The sequence below is a fragment of the Malurus melanocephalus genome, unplaced genomic scaffold (assembly GCF_030028575.1).
Source record: "Malurus melanocephalus ecotype Western Australia unplaced genomic scaffold, MMel_1.1 scaffold_198, whole genome shotgun sequence".
Taxonomy (NCBI): domain Eukaryota; kingdom Metazoa; phylum Chordata; class Aves; order Passeriformes; family Maluridae; genus Malurus; species Malurus melanocephalus.
In genome coordinates, this window is record NW_026623430.1 from 569,768 (window position 1) to 590,200 (window position 20,433).

Here is a 20,433-nt window from a genome sequence, read left to right on the forward strand (position 1 = left end):
AGAATAAATTCCAGACCTTAGGAAATATTTTTCAGGTATGCTGTAAGTACACGAGAGTACAAAAAAAATGCCTTGGTTCTGTGATAGCATGACGTCTTAGTGCCAGGGGAAAAAAAATCACCAAAATGTGCAAACAAACACTTCTGCCACTCTACTGYGACTGAAAATGGCTTGTTGGACTGGAATGTGTAACTGCCTGACAGCTCCTACATCAACAAAGCATTGCCCCTCCATCTTTCAGTAGGGGATAAATAAACTGTGCGAAAATACTGAATTCTGCATGACGATGGAATGGTCGTTTACAGCTGAGCAAGAAGGTGAATCTCTGTTTCCGCTGTTCCTTATATCRCATATTCAAATGCTAATGGCCGTGTTCTACTCCCATCCCCTTTTCTTTGTGATTAAATTTCTAGAAAAGGCTTGTGGAAGAGGAAGGATGTGACAGAGTTTTGCTACCAYCTGTCCCTTCCTCCAGCACTTGAGAGGTGACTAAAGATGGCAGGCTCAGGAAACGAGCAATTTTTACCCTAAAAGATAACAGATTTTAAATAGGTATGGGAGAGGCTTCCTTCCCTGAGATGTTACAGAACTTTTCCTGGGATGGATCTACCTCACGTTATACAAAAGCACACCARTGAGTGACTCTGAGACCTGTTGGACTCTGTCCATCAGCTGGGGTTTATATGCTGACATCACAGATTACATTCACAACTCAAGGGAGTTGTATGTGTTGTGCCTTTTTCGTCATTTTTCTCTAAATGATGATGGAGATATGCTGGAGACAATCATGAACTGCCCTGAACTGCTGCACTTCTTACTGTTAGACATGATCACATATTTTGGCAGCATTGTTGACATCCACATCTAAGGTTTCCTTATTTGGATAAAGGAAACATCTCTAAAAACCAGGAAAAAACAACACAACCACAAAACCAAGCCAAACCAAACAAAAAAACCCRTAGATCCTTTGAAAATCATAGCTCTACTAAAAGTAGTAGGAAACTAAATTCAGTACATTATATATGACTCTTTTCCAATTAGATTGGAAGTATAGAGATTTCTAAGCTACAAAATGAGGTGTTAAGGGAATCAGAAATAATTTCTGCATCAGTGTTTATCTACCACAAATGCTGTATCTCTTAGTGTTTTAAGTAACTCCTGCATATCCTTAGGGAACAGTAGATAGAAAGTTCTTTGGGAAGGTCTTTAAATACCCTATGACAATTTCARCAACTTTTTATTGTGATTAATCCTAGATCTTGTACAGCTAGTTAAGCCTCACCCAGAAAGCCTCACCCAACAGAGTTTATATGTGTTATTATACTTTGGAATGTTAAGTGTTTTAGATGGAGTCTCTGCTGGGAGCTCTTATATAAAGAACAGGTTTTTTTCCATGAAACAAGAAAGTGTTCAAAACACCCACCTCCCCCTCCACCCCCCCCCCCCCAAAAAAAAGTCTGAAATTGCACTGCATTGTTTAACTTTTTACAGTTTGTGATATAATCTTTACAAAAACAAATGCTGCCACATTCTGAGTTTTGAACAAACCAAAATCAAAGGATTAAGTATTTTAAGCACTTTAAACTCTTCACCRATTAGTTAGTTCAGTGTGGCTTTTCTATCTCTGAACTGCTTGTAGCAAACTTTGAATGCAGAAAGAACTTTTCAAAAATGAGAATTTTTTTCTCTAACAAATCTGATTTTTCAAACATTGCTGTTTTCTGCATAAAGTGCTTCTTCCACCGGTTACTATTTATTTAACTTCAAAAGTTCAAGTCAAAGTCATGCCAGACATTAATTATAAAGAAAAATCATGTTTGCTACTTATTACTGATTTTGAATAATATGTAGTTAAAAATGCAGAACAAAAGGAATCTGAAGATAGTCATGATGTACTTCATCTACCCTGCACTTAAGCTAAGTCTSCTGGCTGAAAATCATTCCATCATTTGCGAGCAGCAGAAGAAAAGAAGGGAAAACTTGTACTTACATTTTTTGTATTCCTTGAAAAACCTTTGGGCTCTTTGCTGCCCAAACTGAGCAGCAGCTGGCCTAGAGGAATGAAGGGCCTACCTACTCTGTGAGACCCCTGAAGGTCCCCACATTCAGAATCCCTCAGCCATCTAAGCAGGACCAAATGATCAYAACTTTCTACATTTGGGAAAGGATTGTGTAGTTAAAACACAAGCTGCTCCTCACTGGTGTGAATTCAAATTATGCAAGCACCTAAGTGAGAACTGAGTATCTAAATGGAAATGTCATCCCCTATGCAGCTTCTGAGCTGCTGCAAAACCTGAACSCCTGGAATTAACTTTGTAGAGTACTGAGAACAATGACACATCACCACTGTAGAGGAGAACTTTGGCCAAACAAGTTGTGTAATTCTGAGAACAATGCAGGAAATTCCTGATCCTGAAGTGTTAATTGTAACATCAACTTACAATGTGTTATGCCTGCTCAGAGGCTCTACCTGAATTTAAAGCTGCATGTCCCTGTTTAAAAATGCACTGCAATTACAGCAGGAAATAACCAGTTCATATGGAAAAGAAAAAGAGACACAGAACAATCCTTTCTTGTAGGTAATATTGAGGCAATGTTGCTGGGAGGAAAAAATTAGATTTTCTAAGAGTGTAGCCTGCCTGCATTCTAAATGTGGAGAAAAACATCCTCACTAAGCATATTATCTTCCGGCTGGAACTTCAAAGTTGTTCACCTCATTTTTTTTTTTTTTTTTTTTTTTTTAAAGACAGTAATTCTCTCCCTACACATGAAGCCTTGATATTTTCTTAGTTCTTAAAAGATCTTGCATTTTCATAAGCCTTCTCAGAGCCCTGGGCTGACGATACGGTGGACCGGCTATATTGTACCTAACAATTTTGCTGCGAGTTTCACAAAAGAATACAATGCATACTTTTGCACATACATTAAGCACCGTTAATTTTCTTCTGTTTGAAAACAGAATTGTTAAATATATTCAAGTTTAATTGGGAAGACACTTTCAGAAACTGCTCTCCCTGTTCTTCCTACTTATTAGTTCATGACTCTACTGTTGTAAACACAAATGTTGCATAGCTGCCAGACAACAAAGGTAAACTTCCAACATTGCCTGTAGCTATAAAGTTGGGGTGAGAATAGAAAAATTCTACCTTTTGTATGCAAATAACATAGAATTAATAAGTAAGTAGTAACATTGTCAATAAAATGCTTCCTGACAATTAACATATATCTTGGTTTTACCTTGAACCCTCAGGTCCTTCAGACAGCCAGAAAATGCCAGAAAATGTCCTTCTCATTTCTTAAAAGATAAGCATAATTTGCAACATGAAACTTGTAAACATCTCATTCCTGACAAATTAGGTATCATGTTTCCTTCAGCCAACTTGTGTTTCTTGGATCATGTGGCATTTATGATATATTTTAGACCACACTGCTCCATACTACAGGAGCCTTAACCRCTGTAATTATATGCTACTAAAACCAAGAACTGCACAATGTGTGTGTCTTTTTCCAACCATATGTCTGTAGAAAGAAACCCAAAATTGCAGAAATGCATCTGTCATGCATATTCATACACAATTCCTGGGTGTGCTTGAATAATCAAGCACTTTTCAATTTAAGGCAATATACTTCATGCAGTCACACTTGAAAGAACATTTCTAAAATGTTAACCATAACTACCAYGTTGTGGTATAATTAACAAGTTTAAAAGAATTATTGAATGAAAGAGCTTGTAAATCTCAGTGTGAAAGAGCTGTTATGATTTCACATGCAGATCTGAGCCACAAACTCAACATGCTTTCTCTGCATAGGGCAAAGACTTTGTCAACAATGCCTGACATAACGCATAAAAAATGGAGAGAAATGTGGCAGTCTTTAGTCCTTGCATATGCTGCTTCATCAACATAGTTTTATTTAGGATTCCCATATGATTTATTTGGCTCTTCAATGAGGTGCACATTTTCCAGGGATAATCCAAGTATGTAAATATATGTGCCCAGATGCTATGGGAGCATTCAAATAGGCTCGTAGTGGAAGCTTTAGGGACGTGTGTAATAACAATACATTTTCTCGTGGTTTTGCAAGATACTTATAGGAGCTGCCACAAACCCTTCACAAGCAGCCAACACAAATTTAGCCAGGTTCTTGTTTGATTGCCACAGCTTGCAYTTTGACTGTTGTGTTAGCAGATGCTGGAGTTGCAGGTATTAGCAAAAAACTTGTAARTGAAGGCTTGAAGGCAACTGAGAGAGCTTGCTACATGAAGGGGGTAGCAAGCTGGGAAAGCACCTGCAGCCTTTACCTCTGGGCGGGTGTGGGCAGCAAGAGTTACAGCACTACAGCATTTTAGCTTAGTGTCCTGGAAAGTCTCTTAGGCTTAAGCGGCAAGATGCAAAAAAAGCACAGCGGAAAAAAGCMCAGTGGAACACCACGGCAGGTGGGGGCCCGTCCCTGGATCTGCACATCCTGCGCCGGCATGACTGGCTATGCCTSCCTGCCCTGTGCTTGCCACAGCGTCCCACCCTCGCCAACACACCCTGCTCCTGCTGTAACCATCCAGCCTGCATGGCCCACACSGGCCCGCATAGCCCATCCCTGTCTGTGTGCCCCATTCCCGTTGCGTACCCCATCCCCATCCGCCTCAGCCTGGAACACCCCTCCCTGCTGCGCGCTCTGTGCCTGCCCAAACACCGAATCCTCGCCCCGAATTCTCACTGCTGCCTGCACCTCCTGTCGCTGCCCGTGCGCCCCTGTGCCCCATTCCTGCCCACACTCCCGTGCCTTCCCAAACACCGAATCCTCGCCCTGTCCCTCTGCGTTTCCCACAGCTGCCCGCCCCTCCTGTCGCTGCCCGTGCGCTCCGTCCTGTCCCGAGAGCCCCGTCCCCGGGCAGCCCATCGCCGCCCGAGCCCCCGTGCGCACCGTGCGCCCCTCCGTCCGCCCCAGCCCGCTCCGTCCCAGCCCCAGAGGACCCTCGGGGGCGGTTCGGCGGCGGCGGCTCCCCGCCTTCTCCCGCCGCCCGGCAGCGGGGGGCCGCGCCCCGCGCACCTCCCTGCCCTGCGGGGCCCTGAGGCGCCGCGCACCCCGCGCCGCGGCAGAGGCGCGCAGGGCCGGCCTGAGGCAGGCGGAGCGGCGGCCGAGCGCCGCGGGAGCAGGATGGCCGCGGGGCAGCGCCGGGCCACTGCCGCCTCCCCGCTCGCCCTCGCCATGGGGCTGCTCGCCGTCGCACAGGTAAGGGGGCCCGGGGTCGCCTCTCCGGGACGGGGCTGYCCCGCACCTGCGGCCGCCGCGGCGCTCCCGGGCTGGGGCAGCGCTGGCTCCTCCTGGGCCGGCAGGTAGCTGCCTTGGCCGCCCGCAGCCCCTGCCCGCACCGAGAGCCAGCCGCAGGCTCTGCGCTGCTGGGTTTGCCGAGCGGACATCTCCGGGAGCATGGCTGGTCTCACAGCTCTCTGGAAGGGAGGGAAGGTTCGTTATTATAAAAGTTGCTGAGCTTTGCCTAGTGTCGGGCGTGAGGTTCTCAGCCTGCTTCATTGCGGGGAAATACTCTCCAAGATGCAGAGAAACTTAGAGAGTCCCCGCCTGCATTTCTCACACGGGTGTTTCTTTCTGAACGTCGAGCGCTGAGCCGGGGCCGTGTCACTGAGTTTCCCTTGGGTGTAATTTATATCATCTAACATGCTTTACAGGTGGTTTGTTTTGCTTAGTCATCGATTTGCTACTGCCCAGCTTTTATTTTAGAATGTAGACAAAAAAAATCACATAAAATAATGATAATAAAAAAAGAAACTCACTGAGGATGCACCAGTCACCCTTCTGAAGACAATATAGGAACTCACTTCAAGCTCTGTCTGTGCCTTAAAGGAAAGGTGTGRGCATGGCTTTCTAAATTGTTTCTATTTGGTTCTATTCTTAAATTTTAAAGATGAGCTTCAAGTAAGTAATAACACATTTCAGTACTGATGATATTTTTGTATTTAGACCAATGACCTAAATCTATCATGAAAACAACACACAACACCTTAATTAAAAAAAAAAAAAAAAGTACGGGGTCACTTGAAAAAAGCTTAGAAACATAATTCTCTATATTTGTATTTTTGGTTCGCTCCTGTGCTCTTGACATGTATTTTGTCCTCCTTTGAACCTCTGCTGTAACTGTAGCTCCATGAGCAGGTTAGCCTAGTCACCTGTTTTGGTAGAGAAACTTGTGTGTTAGATTGTTTTGCCTTCTGTTATTGCACCACTTTGGATCCCATGCAAGGAAGTTATTGAAAAGGGGAGTGCCTTGAGGATGAAGTGAGATGACAGCCTGAGCCTAAAGGCATACGGCCAGGAGTGGATCAGGACCATGTCACGGGAAGAGTTGCTGACAAAAGGTTGCAGGTGGCTTTGGTAGTGCCGGTATCCTCGGGAGCACCTGGACTGGCCCAGAGAGACCAGTCTCTAATGGGATCTGGAGTCTGTTTTGGTAAATGATAGCTATGATCCTGCAATGGAAACCTCCTCTGCCACATCACATAATCCTGCCACCAACTCTGTTCCCAGGGCTGAGATGGAGCTGATCTCCCCTGGCACTCTGCTCTATCCCTGCTTGTCCTGGCCCTGTGCACCTGCTTTTCCTCTTTGTTGCAAGCAGTTCTACTTTGTGGGGAACTAAAATATCTCCTTTTTACTTTTTTGCATGTAAAGACAGACTTTTCGGGCTAATATTTTGAAATTGTGGCATGAGGGAGATGCACTGCAGTCRCTTGGGCGCTGAAAAAGACAGGCAGTTTAGTTTTCCTTGGCTTTTATGWTGGACACTTAAAAGAATTCCACTTTGCAGTTACTGAATTAGTGTTACTCTTGAAATAGCAGTTTGGCACTGCCTCCTGCCTCTAGTCTCAAATTTACACACAGATAGTGTGAATAAAATCAGTTGTCCTCATGGGCAGCATTTCCTSGGGCCAAGAACATAATCAGCTTGGGAAACCTCCTGTTGTTTTTCTTACATTTGTAATGCGAGGTAATGGCATAAGTGGGGATCCAAGTTATGCTTTACTGAGCAGTCACAGGTTGTTCATGCATCACAAAGAAGATATACAGGTATACATATGTATTTATAAATACATATAGACAAACTGCAATTCTGTAAAGCTGCAATTATTAGCCTAAAATTTAGATTTTAGGCTGATTATGGTGAAAAATTATTTTTCTTCTTGTTTACTAAGAATGACCATATATGTAAGGTTTGGATGATATTTCTATACCATATTATCATGTAATGGTTTGGATTGGAAGGGACCCTAAATATCATCTGGTTCCAACTCTCCTGACATGGGCAGGGRCACCTTCCATCAGGCTAGGTTGCTCAAAGCCCCATCCAGCCTGACTCTAGCATTTCCAGGTATGGTACAAAAGAGGATGCTAAATACTTTTTTTTATAAATAAAAATAAAATAAAAATAAACTGAGTCTTCACACTGTGTGTTGTTTTTATTATTATTTTAATTGGTATTTAAAATAGTTATTACTATTTTAAAGCTACACCAAACTGATTCTTTTCACCAGTAATAAATAGGATCTACAGTATGCCTGAACTTTATTTTCAGGCTCTCTTTTGGAATTAAGAACAAGTTTGCTTGGGTTGACATATGCTCCTGCTGCATTCTCACTTCAGTGTTTCTGTGGATTTTTGATTTCCTCTTAATTTTTTTACCCATCATTTTTAATAGGTATCATGATTTTTAAATGTAATTTTGTTCTCCTTTGCATCTATAAACCAAATTATATGGGTTTTAGTGGAACTTCTCTTATTCTCAGGGAGTTTTTTTTTTAATTTGGGTTGCAAATTTAAAAATGTGGAAGAGAATGTAGTAGATACCTCAACAAAAGAACCAAAACTAGCTTCTTAAATTGCATTGTACATAATAGTTATTATAGTGGATACATCTTGTAACTCTGCTTAAAACTTCATGTATGAGCTTCGTGTATAAGTGCAGACACTTTCTCATGTGTTTTATGGGCTCACTGGATATGAGCAGGTTTACGTCTGGAAGGGGTGTAAGCAAATGTAGGCCATTGGTAAATGAATTTTGTATGCTAGTCATTGTATTCTTAGACTGTTTGASCCTCCTATTTGCTATATGCTATTCTATTTTGTATTTAAGTTGTTGTGCTTGCCACAGTGTACCTTTTGATGTCCGCAACTCATTTTACAGGGTGGAAGGAAGTGAAGTGGTGGTGCTTTTTGCAATAGTCATATGGAGAAGAGAGCATCTTTTTTAGATACTCCCATGTAGTGACATAGTGGTGGTTTGTATTAAGCACCTTCCTTTATTCTTCCCGAGCAAAATACTTACCAAGTGAAAATCTTATTTTTGTTTCGTTGTTCAGAGAARACTATAACTTTCTCTTCTATTGATTGAAGTTGAAAATAAAGCCAGTCAAAGCTACTGAAAATACATATACAAATACAAATACAAACACTCCCTGTGTTTGTAAAATTGACCACGTTACAGTTAGAATGTCAAAATGTTTCAGTCTGGAGTAATTTCAGATAAGACTGCAGGAAAAATATGAGGACAAAATATTAGGATACAAGTACTGTATTTATGTGGGTCAGCGAGTCAGCCAGCACTGAAACATCACCATGCCACTGATTTTTTCATGTAGAATCATCTTGAATCAGTTTGTACCCATCAAAATAACTTTGTCGTATGTTTTTATAAATCTTGGGAGCATTGTGATCAAAATATATTGATTAACGTAATTACAGCAGTGTTAAATTTAAGCAAACTCAAAAGTAGTTTCATCTTGGTTTAAATAAACCTCTGTTACTTTAATGACTAGAGTTTTCATTTGAGCTTCATAATAGATTATATGGGTTCTTGGTTATTTTGTCAAGTCAAGAAATTACAGCAAGCTATATTKTTTTTACATCATCATCATCTGACATATTGAAGTTCTAGTGTTTTCACTGCCCCTTTCTAATTATAATCACAGAATCATAGACTGAATAAGGTTGGCAGAGACCTCTAGACATCATCCTGTCCAATCCCCCAAGCTGAACAGGATCCCACAGAGCCAGTTGCCCAGGATAATGTCCAGGCAGYTTTTGACTGTCTTCAGTGAAGGAGACTCCACCACCTGTCGGGGAGACCTGTTCCAGGACTCACCCTCACTGTGCCCTGATGTCCAGAGGGAGCCTCCTGTGTTGCTGTCTGCAGCCATTGCCTCTTACCCTGTTTCTGGGCACCACTGAAAAGAGCCTGATTGACTTCTTTGCACCTTCCTTTCAGGTAYTCATATACAAGGATAAGATCTCATGAAGCCTGCTTTTCTCCAGGTTGCACAGTCCCYCTCAGGCTATCAGTCCAGTCCCCTCATCATTTTGTGGCCATTTGTTGGACTCTYTAGTATGTCCATCTCTCTGGTGTGCTGGAGAGCCTAGAACTGGACACAATCCTCCAGGCWTGGCCTCATCCGTGCTCAGTTGAAGGGAAGGATCACCTCCCTCAAACTGCTGGCACTCATTTGATTAATACAGCCCAGGATAACATTTGCCTTCTCTTCTACAATTGCTGGCTCATGGTCAATTTTGGGTCTACTTGCTCTGACCCTGCCCAATGCTTTTCTGCAGAGCTGCTCTTTACTTRAAAATCTGGTGAAGAGAGCACTTCAGGCCAGCATTTCACCAGGGTGGGCTGCCTTCAACCTGTAGCACATCTGACTTCAACCAAATGTTTTTAGGAAAGTTTAATGACAATATGTAGTGCCATTTCTGAGAATTCAGGTGTATGGGAGAAAATTCAATTTAAAGCAGTTCTAATGACCTTTCTGTCATGAAAACCTTAGTTTCTTTGTGAAGAAAGGTTAAATATTTGGCAAGAGAAGGGACTGGAGATGTTGATCACTAAAATTATGAAAGTGAGAATAAGTTTGCTTAATTTACAGGTCTCTGAGCATTCATTGCCTGAAGCTCACTGGAGATTCAAGGCGTCAGCATTTTCACACATTTTCACTGGCCATATGTGAATATGTGCATATGTCAGGGAAAGGAGCAGTACTTCCTCTTCTGTTGCACCAAAGTGAGATTATTCACAAACTGCTATTACATCTGGATCCTACAGCAGTTATCTGGATATGYACAAAGGTAGGGTGAGTAAAGGGTTTGTGAATTCTAACTGCAGATTAAAAAAATCTRCAAGAGGTTCAGAGATAAACAGAGGGGATGGGAATATTTTAGCACTGGTCTGATTGTACAGTTTCTGACAAGATCTTTGAAAGCATTAGCAGTTGCTTTCTTGTATGACCCCAGTAAAACCCTCTTCTGTAATAGATTTTGCCTGCTGAAGATGAACGGAAAAGGGGAAATCAAACGATTTTTCTGTGGTGTCTGTCCAATTTGAAATTTTATCTCTTTCCTCATGTAAATATGAATGCTAAATTTCCCAGACTTAAAAATATTGCCCTTTCCATGAATATTTTCTGCAATAATTGGGTTGATGATGCTACCATACAGTTAAGTACAGACAAGTAGTATTCTGTAATCATTAATGAGTGATGGCAGAATTGTTTGGWGAATATATTCTTTAAAAAGTGGAGGTATAATTTTTGATAATCTGGATTAGATTGCTGATATTTCAGCTTCATACCCTTGTAAATTGCTTCTCTTAATAGAAACATAACCTATGCATTAAAACACATCTCTGTTCTTTGTGTAGAAGTTCACATTGGGTACACAAAGTGAACAATACTAGAAATTTATGTAGATACTAGATGTGTTTTGTATTAGGAGTTTTGAAAATCTTTGTTAGAAACTGAATGTTTTCCTTAGACTTTGCTTACACTTTCACTTAATATGAAAAAGGGAAAAAAGTAATTTCTTCAGTTATTACATCAGTGATCTTAGTCTTCCATACCCCTTTTTTWAAAAAAAAAWYSGTTTTTTTTGGCTTGTTTTGTTTTATTGAAAACAAAATAAAATATGCCTTGCTTGTGATATAGAAGATTATGAAATGTGATGAACTCTTCTGTTGAGATGATGTATGATAAATAGACTAGCAAATCATTATCTGGATTTTGCAGCACAGTATTTATTCCCTGTATGTTTCTGGTTCTGTACTTTAAGTCATCCTATAACAACTGAAGTATGTGGGTATGTGTTGCCATTGTGCACCTTGAGTACTTTGCATCCTAAAACTGCAGTTGTGTCCCAGCTGCAAGCAAGATGTTTCTGTTACAGTAAGCAATGAAATGGCAATGTAGCATGTCATTCACAAGGCTTACTGAATAATGCCATGTGCATCTGAGTCATGCCCCTATTAAATTTAATTAAACTCTTTACACCCTTTTCAGTCTTAAGGCTATATTTTTTGTGCCTTTTGAAGGAAATGTGCAGTCAGCATAATTGTCGAACATGTATGTGCAAGGGAAGTTACCAGGAGGGAGAGAAATGAAAAGCAAAGAGGCAATTTAAGGCTTTTTGGAAATATATCTATCGGAGCTGCAGAAGTTATCTTAGAAATAAATTGTGGGATAACTAGATTACAGGTTTGTTGTTTGACTCCCAGTTACATTTCTGCAAGTGGAGAGGAAAGGAGTGAAAAAAAGATGCTGTGTCAYTTGGACTGAACGTGTGGGGGAAATCATATTATAACAGTGAGTTCTGCTGCACTACAGAAAGCCTGCTTTTTTAAGCATRTTCTACTGACTAGACAAATGCAGTATTATATGTGCTGCTTACACACCAGTTTGAGCCTGGAGGGTGTGATCTAGCAGGACTGTCTCATCTTGGCCAATAATATCCATCAGAGGAATGAAACAAAGCCTATTCTTGCATCCATGCTTCAGATCTTTCATAGTTCTCTATGGCTAGATGCCATAAATAATGACTGCATTATATCAGTCCCAGATATGGCTTGTGGAATGTTGTTTGATACTGCTACTTTTGACTCAACCTAGTGTTTCCAGGATTTTCATCAGTACGTATATATATATATATATTTTTTCAACTGAGCCCATATATGTCTATTCTTCCAATAAGGTATTTAATAATGGAAGAATGGATTTATACAAAATGGCCTGTAATTGTTCCATTAAGTTTTGTTTTGACTTGCAGATTAAATGGGCATATGTATTCTATTAAATAGGAAGACCTGCTTGTGCATTTTGACATCATTATGATAATAATGCCACCAYCTGTGTAACTCAGGTGGCTGCGAAAAATCAGTTTTTCCTTGCATATATTTTTTTTTAATTTTATGAAGAGTTGATATGAAGGAAAGACTTTGCATATAAGAGTGACATTACTAGGTAATATAATATCCAAACACTAGTCCTGTGTGGTTGCATCTTTTATTTGCTTTTATTTTATTCCTCTCAGTCTTTTTTTTTTTTTTTTTTAAGAGGAAATAGAGGGGAACCACATTCATCCTGACTTACATAAACTCCCAGTGAAATGACTGAGCTGAGATGGTCGACTCTTTTTTACTTCCATGGGCTTGGCTAAGCAATTTTGTGATAGAACAGTGGAAATGAAAAAGGGAAGATTAATTCTTTTTTAACAGACAACTTACATTTCAAGAGTAAATGAGTATAGTGAAACAAGAACTATATAGTTTCAGGCTTTGAGTGGAAGATCTGGAAATGGCCTTATTAAGAAATGGCCTTATAAAAAATGGCCATTTTATTTATTCAATTTTCCTGATGTGCATCTGTTTGAAACAGTGTGATTTCAGAACATGCACATCTTTGATGGCAAATTTTGAACATACCTGCTCTGGGTAAGTCATAGTGAGTTTGTGGTGTAGAAAGGATTTATTATTTGATGACTAGCTTTCTCAAGGAAGTTGAGCAGAGGGGCTACCCAAGTGCCATTAATTTCTAATATAATTTGGAAAGCTAACTTAAACTTTTTACTGCAGTTACAGAGAAATCTACTAGACACTCAACAGCCATGCAGTGAAGAATGTTTTTATCTGCTAGAAAAAACACATAGTGGAAAAAAGCCCATGAAAACTTGCTGCCTGATTGTTGTTCAGAGGAATAAATACAGCAGAATTCAGACAGAAGTAGTTTCTGCCCTTTCCTTGGCTGGCTGACTGACCTGTGTCAGTCAGGGGACAACAAGATGAAAAGAGATGTGCTTAATATTTCAGATAGATATTATAAAAGTGARTGCACTGTTGATAGTGTGAGAAATGACTATTTTAGATGCATATGTGAGTATGAAATCTAGAAAATTACTAGACTTGGTACTAAAAAATTATTTTGGGAAATGGTTTTAAARCCATAGTTGAACATCTTTTAAAGAAGTGTCTACTTAATGGAAGAAAATAGGGAAACTTTACAACTAGAGATTTTAGAAATTTTAGAAACTATTTCTATTCTTTTTGAAGCCTTTTTTTTTAAATTACATATAAAGTAAAAACAAAACAAAACAAAACAAAAAAAAAACACTTCATCACACTTAAAATATTTTTTTCTGTAATTGTCCTAAATTTTGTACTTCATACCTGGTCAAAGTGGACTATTTTCAAATTAATTTAACTAGTAGGACCTGCAAGCTGTTCATAAGGTTTTGGTGGAGAGTGAGTGGTGTTTGAATCTTCATTTTCTTCCCAGATTTATAAATTTCTCAAGGGGCAGGAGTCTGTTACTTTATTTTGTTCTTTTCTTTTTAAATGTCAGCTACAATATATCTGAATAAATTTCTGTAACAAAGGAGCACAGCTCCGTAGTCTGTCTTAAAATGCTAAAATTGGCTCATTCTATGTCCTTATTACCCTCTCTCCTGAAATTAAAGTGATGGGGCTGTCCGCAAATATGTTCATGTAAATTTTGCATTGAATCTGAAATAATTTTTAAGAAATTGTAGCAGAGCTTCTTTTCCTTTCATTTCTTTTTATTGCTTTCCTTTTCTCTTTCAGTTTCCTCTCCCCTTTCCCCTTTCCTCTTTCCTCTTTCCCCTTTCCCTTTTCCTCTTTCCCTTTCCTTTCCCTTCTCTCTCCTTTCTCTTCTCTTTTCAGCTTCCAGAAGAAATTTGCACTAGAACAATGTACAGTTTTAAAGTAGTTGTCTGGAAATAGAGACGTATAGCATCAAAATTATTTTCAGCTCTAAAGAATAATTATAACTTCAGAGTCTTCCCACATATCCATCACAGGCACGCTGCTTTTAATTGGTTGTTGATGAAAAGAAAGGAAAACTGATATTTTAACAGGATTTCTGAAATGTTCTGTGTTGCGGAGCAGCCCTTTTCTTGGTTTTGGGACTGCATGTTTTCCTGTCAGATCACACATAAAGAATTCTGGATTTTTGAGTGTGGTTAAAATGAGTATTTTCTGGTTCCCTTTCAACCTGGTTTAGTACCAAGAAAAATGTTTCAGCTATAAGCTGTGCCATTTATGTGACATCAGGCCTCCAACAAGGTGAGAAGATGTGGAAAACCTTAGGTCATTAAAATAGTTTGAAACATTTATTTGAGAACAATGAAGGAAAGAACTTGTGCAGTAAAGGATGAACTAGTTTTGTTTTAAAAGGAGCATTCCTTTTTAGCTGATCCTGTCCTTAATATCCTTTGACATTGTACTGATGCTCTGTCACTACTAGGAGGAAAACATATTTTAAAAAAACCAAAAAACATATTGAATGCCCTAAATATGTACTTTATGCCTGAGTTTTGGAATTAACTTCTGCCTGTGTTGGATTCTTCTCTAATGTGATGTTGCATTTTTGAAACCGAAACCTTTTTCTATCTATACAAAGCCAAAGTGACCAGCTTCCTTATGAATCCTTGGTTTGATTAGTTTCATGCAGAGATTCAGAGCTGATCTGTGTYTGATTTTTTGTGGATTACTGTCTGGGTAAACCTGAGGGCTTGAATCTTCCTAGGCCCACTTAAAAATTCAAGACAAGATGAAAACATGGAAAGCTGCTCCCTGGGCTTTTTATAATGTATATTTAGGGCATTGTCAGGCTCCTGTAATAACCTAATGGGATTTTCACTATAATAGAACATGTTCTGAAACAGTGACTGTAACTGCAAAAAAGTTGACAAATCACAGGGCTACTATGGGCATATAATATAGTTAAACTCAATAGTTCAYCTACCTATTTACAAAACCCCATAGTTGAGTAGATTGTTAGTCTGCAACAYGCATAATCAATAAGTACTTAAAAATGTAATGATTTATTTTGGAGGGTCTGTTTKGTTTTTTGTTTGTTTATTTGTTTTTAAAGAGCTTTTCTGATTAATGTGACAGTTGAAATATGTTTTGCGCTTGATGAAACCAACCGTGGAGTGCATTTTGTGTTCCTGTGGTCAGATTGTATCCAATATTCAACAAATGAATTTCAGTTAAAAAAGAAGGCATGGTAAAGTTTACTTTTGCATTTATTTTGTTATCTTTTACTCTCTGTAAGGACTTAATCTGTCCCACAGGAAAAAAAAGAGTGTCTGTTACCTGAGGGGAAAAATTTTTGCAGAAATGCAATTTTCCAAATACTTCTATTTAATTATGATGAAGATGTCCCTGTGATCATGCAGGTGAAATCTGGAGTTTGTCTGTTTCCTTCCTATTGCTAATTTTACAGCCATGTCCTACTATGGACTGGGTTTGCAGCAATGCTGGAAAAGGGAAGAGGGACTGATGTCATCAACTTGGACTTCTGCAAAGTGTTTCATACTGCTGCACACAACATCCTGGTGTCTAAAACGGGAGAGACAAGAATTTGAGGGATGGACCACTCTGGGGTAAGGGATTGTCTGGATGGTTACATTCACAGGATCCCAGAATCATTTTGTTTGGGAAAGACCTCCAAGGATATCAAGTCCAGTCTTTGACCGATCAACATCGTATCAGCTAGTCCCTGACACTAAATCCACGTCCAGTCATTTCTTGAATATCTCCTGGGATGGTGACTCCACTTACAACCTTTTCAATAAAGACGTTCCTCCTGGTTCTCCCCTGAGCAGCTTGAGGCCATTTCCTCTTGTCCTGTCACTGCTTGTCTGGGAGAAGAGTCTGACCCCCAGCAGGCTACAGCCTCCTTTCAGATAGCTGTAGAGAACTCCCCTCAATTTTGTTTTTATCCAGGCTAAACAACCCCTGGTGACTCAGCTGCTCCTCACAGGGCTTGCTCTCCAGGCCCATCWCCAGCTTTGTTGCCCTGCTCTGGGCACTCTCCAGAAGGGCAGTCAAAGCTTTGGTGTCTGGGTGGACACCAGTAATGTGTGGCATTCCTTGGGGATCTTTTTTGGACACAGAGATGGTGGGGCAGAGTAGACCCTGACAGCATGCAGATGAAACCAGGCTGTGTGGTGCAGTTGATGCCATCCAGAGGGACTTTGACTGGCTTGGGAGGTGAATCTGTGCAAACCTCATGAAGTTCAGCAAAGCCACGTTCAGGGTCCTACACCTGGGTTGAGGCAATGTCATCCATAGGTATAGGCTTGTGGAGAATGGATTGAGAGCCGGCGGTAGTGCTGGATGGAAAAGTGATTATGACCCAACAGCCCAGAAAGCCATATCCAGGGCTGCACCAAAAGCAGCATGACCTGCAGCTTGAAGGAGGGGATTCTTCCCCTCYTCTCTTGTGAAATCCCACATGGATCCCAGACAGGCCTTCAACACAGGAAAAACATGGACCTGTTGCATCTGGTTCAGAGAAGGGCCACAAAGATGCTCAGTGGGCTGGAGCACTTTTGCTGTAAAGACAAGTTAAAGGAGTTGGAGTTGTTCAGGCTGGAGAAGGAAGGCTCTGTGGAGACTATATACCAGCCTTCCAGTACCTGCACRATGCTTACAGAAGCATTACATTACAGATGTAATGAAAGAATTCTTAAGCAGGTAGCTACCTGGGGAGGCAGAAATCCTAAACAGTTGACATAATTTGTGTGTTTCTTCGGCTAAGCAATTGTGAGGGAGCAGGTGAAATTTAATTCTTATGTTTCCTCCTGCAAAACATTGCCTTGGGCCACAGAGGTGCCCATTTATTTTTAAACAAAATTTAAGAGTTAGCTGTAAAGACAGCACCAAGTTTTAAATTATTATACACAGTGGCAATGTTACTGAAATAGAGATAAAATATTTGGAATAATYGTCAGGTAAATATGTAATGAAAAAGGATGAATAAAATTTTGATGCAGCTGTTGAGCCACATAATAAACTTGGAGAAGTTTATTGTAAAGTTTCCATTTAAATGGAAAATTCCCCTTGTAATGTATAGCAATATTTGTAACTTATTTAAAGCTTCTCTTGAAAGGCAAGAGTTCAATATTTTGCATGTGTGCGTGTGTTAGATAACCAGGACAGAGCAAGGCACAGGATTATGTGTGCCTTGCAATAGGGGAAGRCTGAATTTTCCATTTGAACTGGTTGATTGATCTTTTGAAGAGAATGAGAAGAGATAGTCACTTTCAAAAAATCTCATTCCTTGTTGTTTTAGGTGAGTGGAACAGGAGGCAAAGCTTCTCTTTTTTGAGTGCTGTACCTTGCATCAAGGAGTCAGGGTTGGTATGGATTACTCAGAAAAGGATGCAGGTACCTAAAAAAGTTGAATGTGGCTAAAAATTGGAAGCAGATTAGTCTTACAAAGAAGAAAAGTAGGGAAGATAAAGTTGTGTTTTTGGAACTCAAAGAAAAGAGGCAGAACTTCTGTTTTTCATAAAATTGAACTCTGGTAACCTATTTAGAATATTGTACACCAAAYGTTTACTTGCATGTCTAATGGACAAGACAGCATTTTGTAGGTTTCCCATTTCCATGTCATGAGGGGGAGACTGCTTTAGACAGCAGTGCAGGAAAAAAAACCTATTACTTGTCTGTGCCATACCTTAAACAGTTAAACAGTGGTGAATGGAGAAATGTCAAAATGCAAGGAGGGTGTTGGTTCTGCAATTCACTGGTGTTTTCATTTGGACTGTTCACTGCAGCTTCTTAAAAACCTCCTACCTCCAGGTTTTTCTTTCTGCGCCCATATAACTCAACTCACAGAAAGTGATACTTTGTTCATAGATCCTGCTGCAGGATCATGCTGAGGTTTTGAATTTCTGATGTTTCTAAAGTACACTATATTTTTCATTCTTTACATGGCTTTTCTAGTTGTAAAACAAATGAGACTTTGTATTTTCCTGCATCTTTTATATTTTTTGTGTGGTTTTGAAGATGGAATTTTTATGTTCTTTAGGAACTATGCAGCACAACCTATTTCTTGACAAAATTATTCAAAAGAAGTTGAATACCTTCAATTTAAATAAGCAGTGTGAAAACCACAGGCTTTAGTGGCAGAATCTCTGCTAGCTGCATTTGAGTGTTTTTGGATAACAGGATTAACACCTGAAAACAATGTTTAAAACAATTAAGTTAGGTTTTTCCACATGTCAGCTCTGAAACTCAGCATCTGCTGGGAGCATTTTTCTTACATGTAATAACACAATGATATGTCTCCTCCTAAAAGTTTGCATGGTGTAAAGAATCAGYGCACATCCTTCAAAATCATGAGCACACATCCTTCAAAATCTTTCTCAGTGTTCTTGCCATCATTATCATTATATTCAGTTTTTGCCAGGTTTACAGCTACTGATAAATTTGTAATGCTGGGTAAAATCATGGTCTGGAAAGCAATTTCTAGAACAAAATTAGGAAGAAACTTCTTCTTTCTCAATACTGTGCTATCATGCTTTTGTCAACCCTTTATAGCATAGCTAAAATGCAAGAGACAGAAACCGAAGAACTGACAGTGTATATTTCCTTCTGGAGACACCACTTTAATGAAAAATTTTGTCTACAATTCTTCGTATTTGTGTATGTGTCTAGCTGATTGTCTGTATATTAGAGAAGCCTTACTGTGCGTAAGATTGGAATTGGGAATATTGAAATTGAGAGCTGTACTTCATTTCTCAAATTTAGTTTTTGGCATATTTGCAATTCTTGCAGTAGGAAGTGTTTGTYTGAATAGTGGCATCTATTATGAACTTGTAATTGAGAATGGATTCTTGATTGCRTAAAAAACACAGAATGTTAAATATCTCAAGGCCAAAATAATGTCTACAACAATTRTTTTTGTCTTTGACATCCTGTTTTAGCAAAGCAGGAGGATTTTTGTTTGTTTTTAAACTTCCTAGGAGTACATGGGAAACCCTTCATGCGGTTCATATTTTTTCTACTTTATAGTATTTTGGCTTCTGTTTACACTTTCCAAAMAGTATTCCAAAATGTTCAGGTGAAAGACTGGTTATGTAAAATGCCCTGACTGCAAAGATTCAGATGGTCCTGTGAGATGAAGACAGCACCGAATTTTATTGAACCTGATAGAAGCTCTTCCACTTAATCTGAAATCTAAAGCCTAGGGATTCAAGGAATCCTAATTTCTTAAAAGCTCTAGGATAGTCAAATAGCTTACACTGGATTTTAAAATTTAAAACAGTATAAATCATGTTCAGTGGGTGCTAGAATGACTAAAAGGAGTATATTGTCACATGGCAACCTGAGTGTACTTCCCRTGGCATTGGTAAGGCATGGTTTTGTGTGCCTTTAGTCAAAAAGTGTRAATTCTGAAATCATCAAATTTTCAATGTGGTAATTTTTGTTCATGTTTGACAGCATCTTCTYCATTTGATGCTAAATTCAAAGTTGTGAAAGAGTAAGCAAGAGGGGTTTGAAGAACTCTTTCAAAGCTAGGAGCTTGACTAGAGCTTTTTTTTTGTTAACTGTTTAAAAGGTGAGCCTTACCCTCCTGCTTTCAGTAAGACTGGTTGCTGAGAAATCACATATCATTATGTTGAGAAATCTAGGGATTCTCCCCTACAGCAATAGGGAATGAAATTACTGGGGTTTAGCATCAAATCATGTCAGCTTGTTTTATGTCTCTGGGGAAAGCAGCAACAGGTGTGCTCATRACAGGATTTTTTTTAGGTTTTGTTTCTTAGTTTCTTTTAAAGGGAAGCAAACCATAGAGCCTCAAAAAGTAAGTGTTGGAACTGTTCCTTTCCAGTCAGCAACAGGTGGAAAGTCTCCTTCAACATTCTCATAGTTGAGCTGGAGAAATGTGGCTTTCATGATTTTAAGATAATCTGTAAAGACGAAATTGTTTCAGGGCATTGAAAGGTGATAGTTATTGGATGCAAAAATAAAAGCAGTTCAGTTATAAACAATGAAATATGAAGTTTTTTAGGCAGAATTACGGCAGAATTAATTTGAAAGTATTTTTGAATAATTAAGTACAATGTTGCTAAGCTATGATTTTTGGGRTTATATTTGTCTTCAGTAGCAACAAATAGTTTGGCTTCTTGCATTGTAACWCTTAAACATACAAGTACTGTTTTTAATTATTTGGTCAGAAAATAGACCTGGCTTTAGAAAGCTTGTTTACATAAATCACAATATTAAATGAATATCAGTAATATATATTYATTATTCTTAACTCCAGTGGTAAACTACTTAACAAAACCAAA

The 20,433-nt window shown here is 39.3% G+C and overlaps 1 protein-coding gene across 1 annotated transcript in view; it reads left to right on the top strand.

Annotated features, from left to right (window-relative positions):
* Window positions 1-5,143: 5,143 nt before the first annotated feature.
* Window positions 5,144-20,433, top strand: part of ADAMTSL1 (ADAMTS like 1) — a 370,874-nt gene continuing 355,584 nt past the window's right edge. The window contains exon 1 of the mRNA XM_057373470.1: window positions 5,144-5,229. Within this exon, the coding sequence (XP_057229453.1) occupies window positions 5,155-5,229 (75 nt within the window). The 5' untranslated portion in view covers window positions 5,144-5,154. The remainder of the gene's footprint in view (window positions 5,230-20,433) is intronic.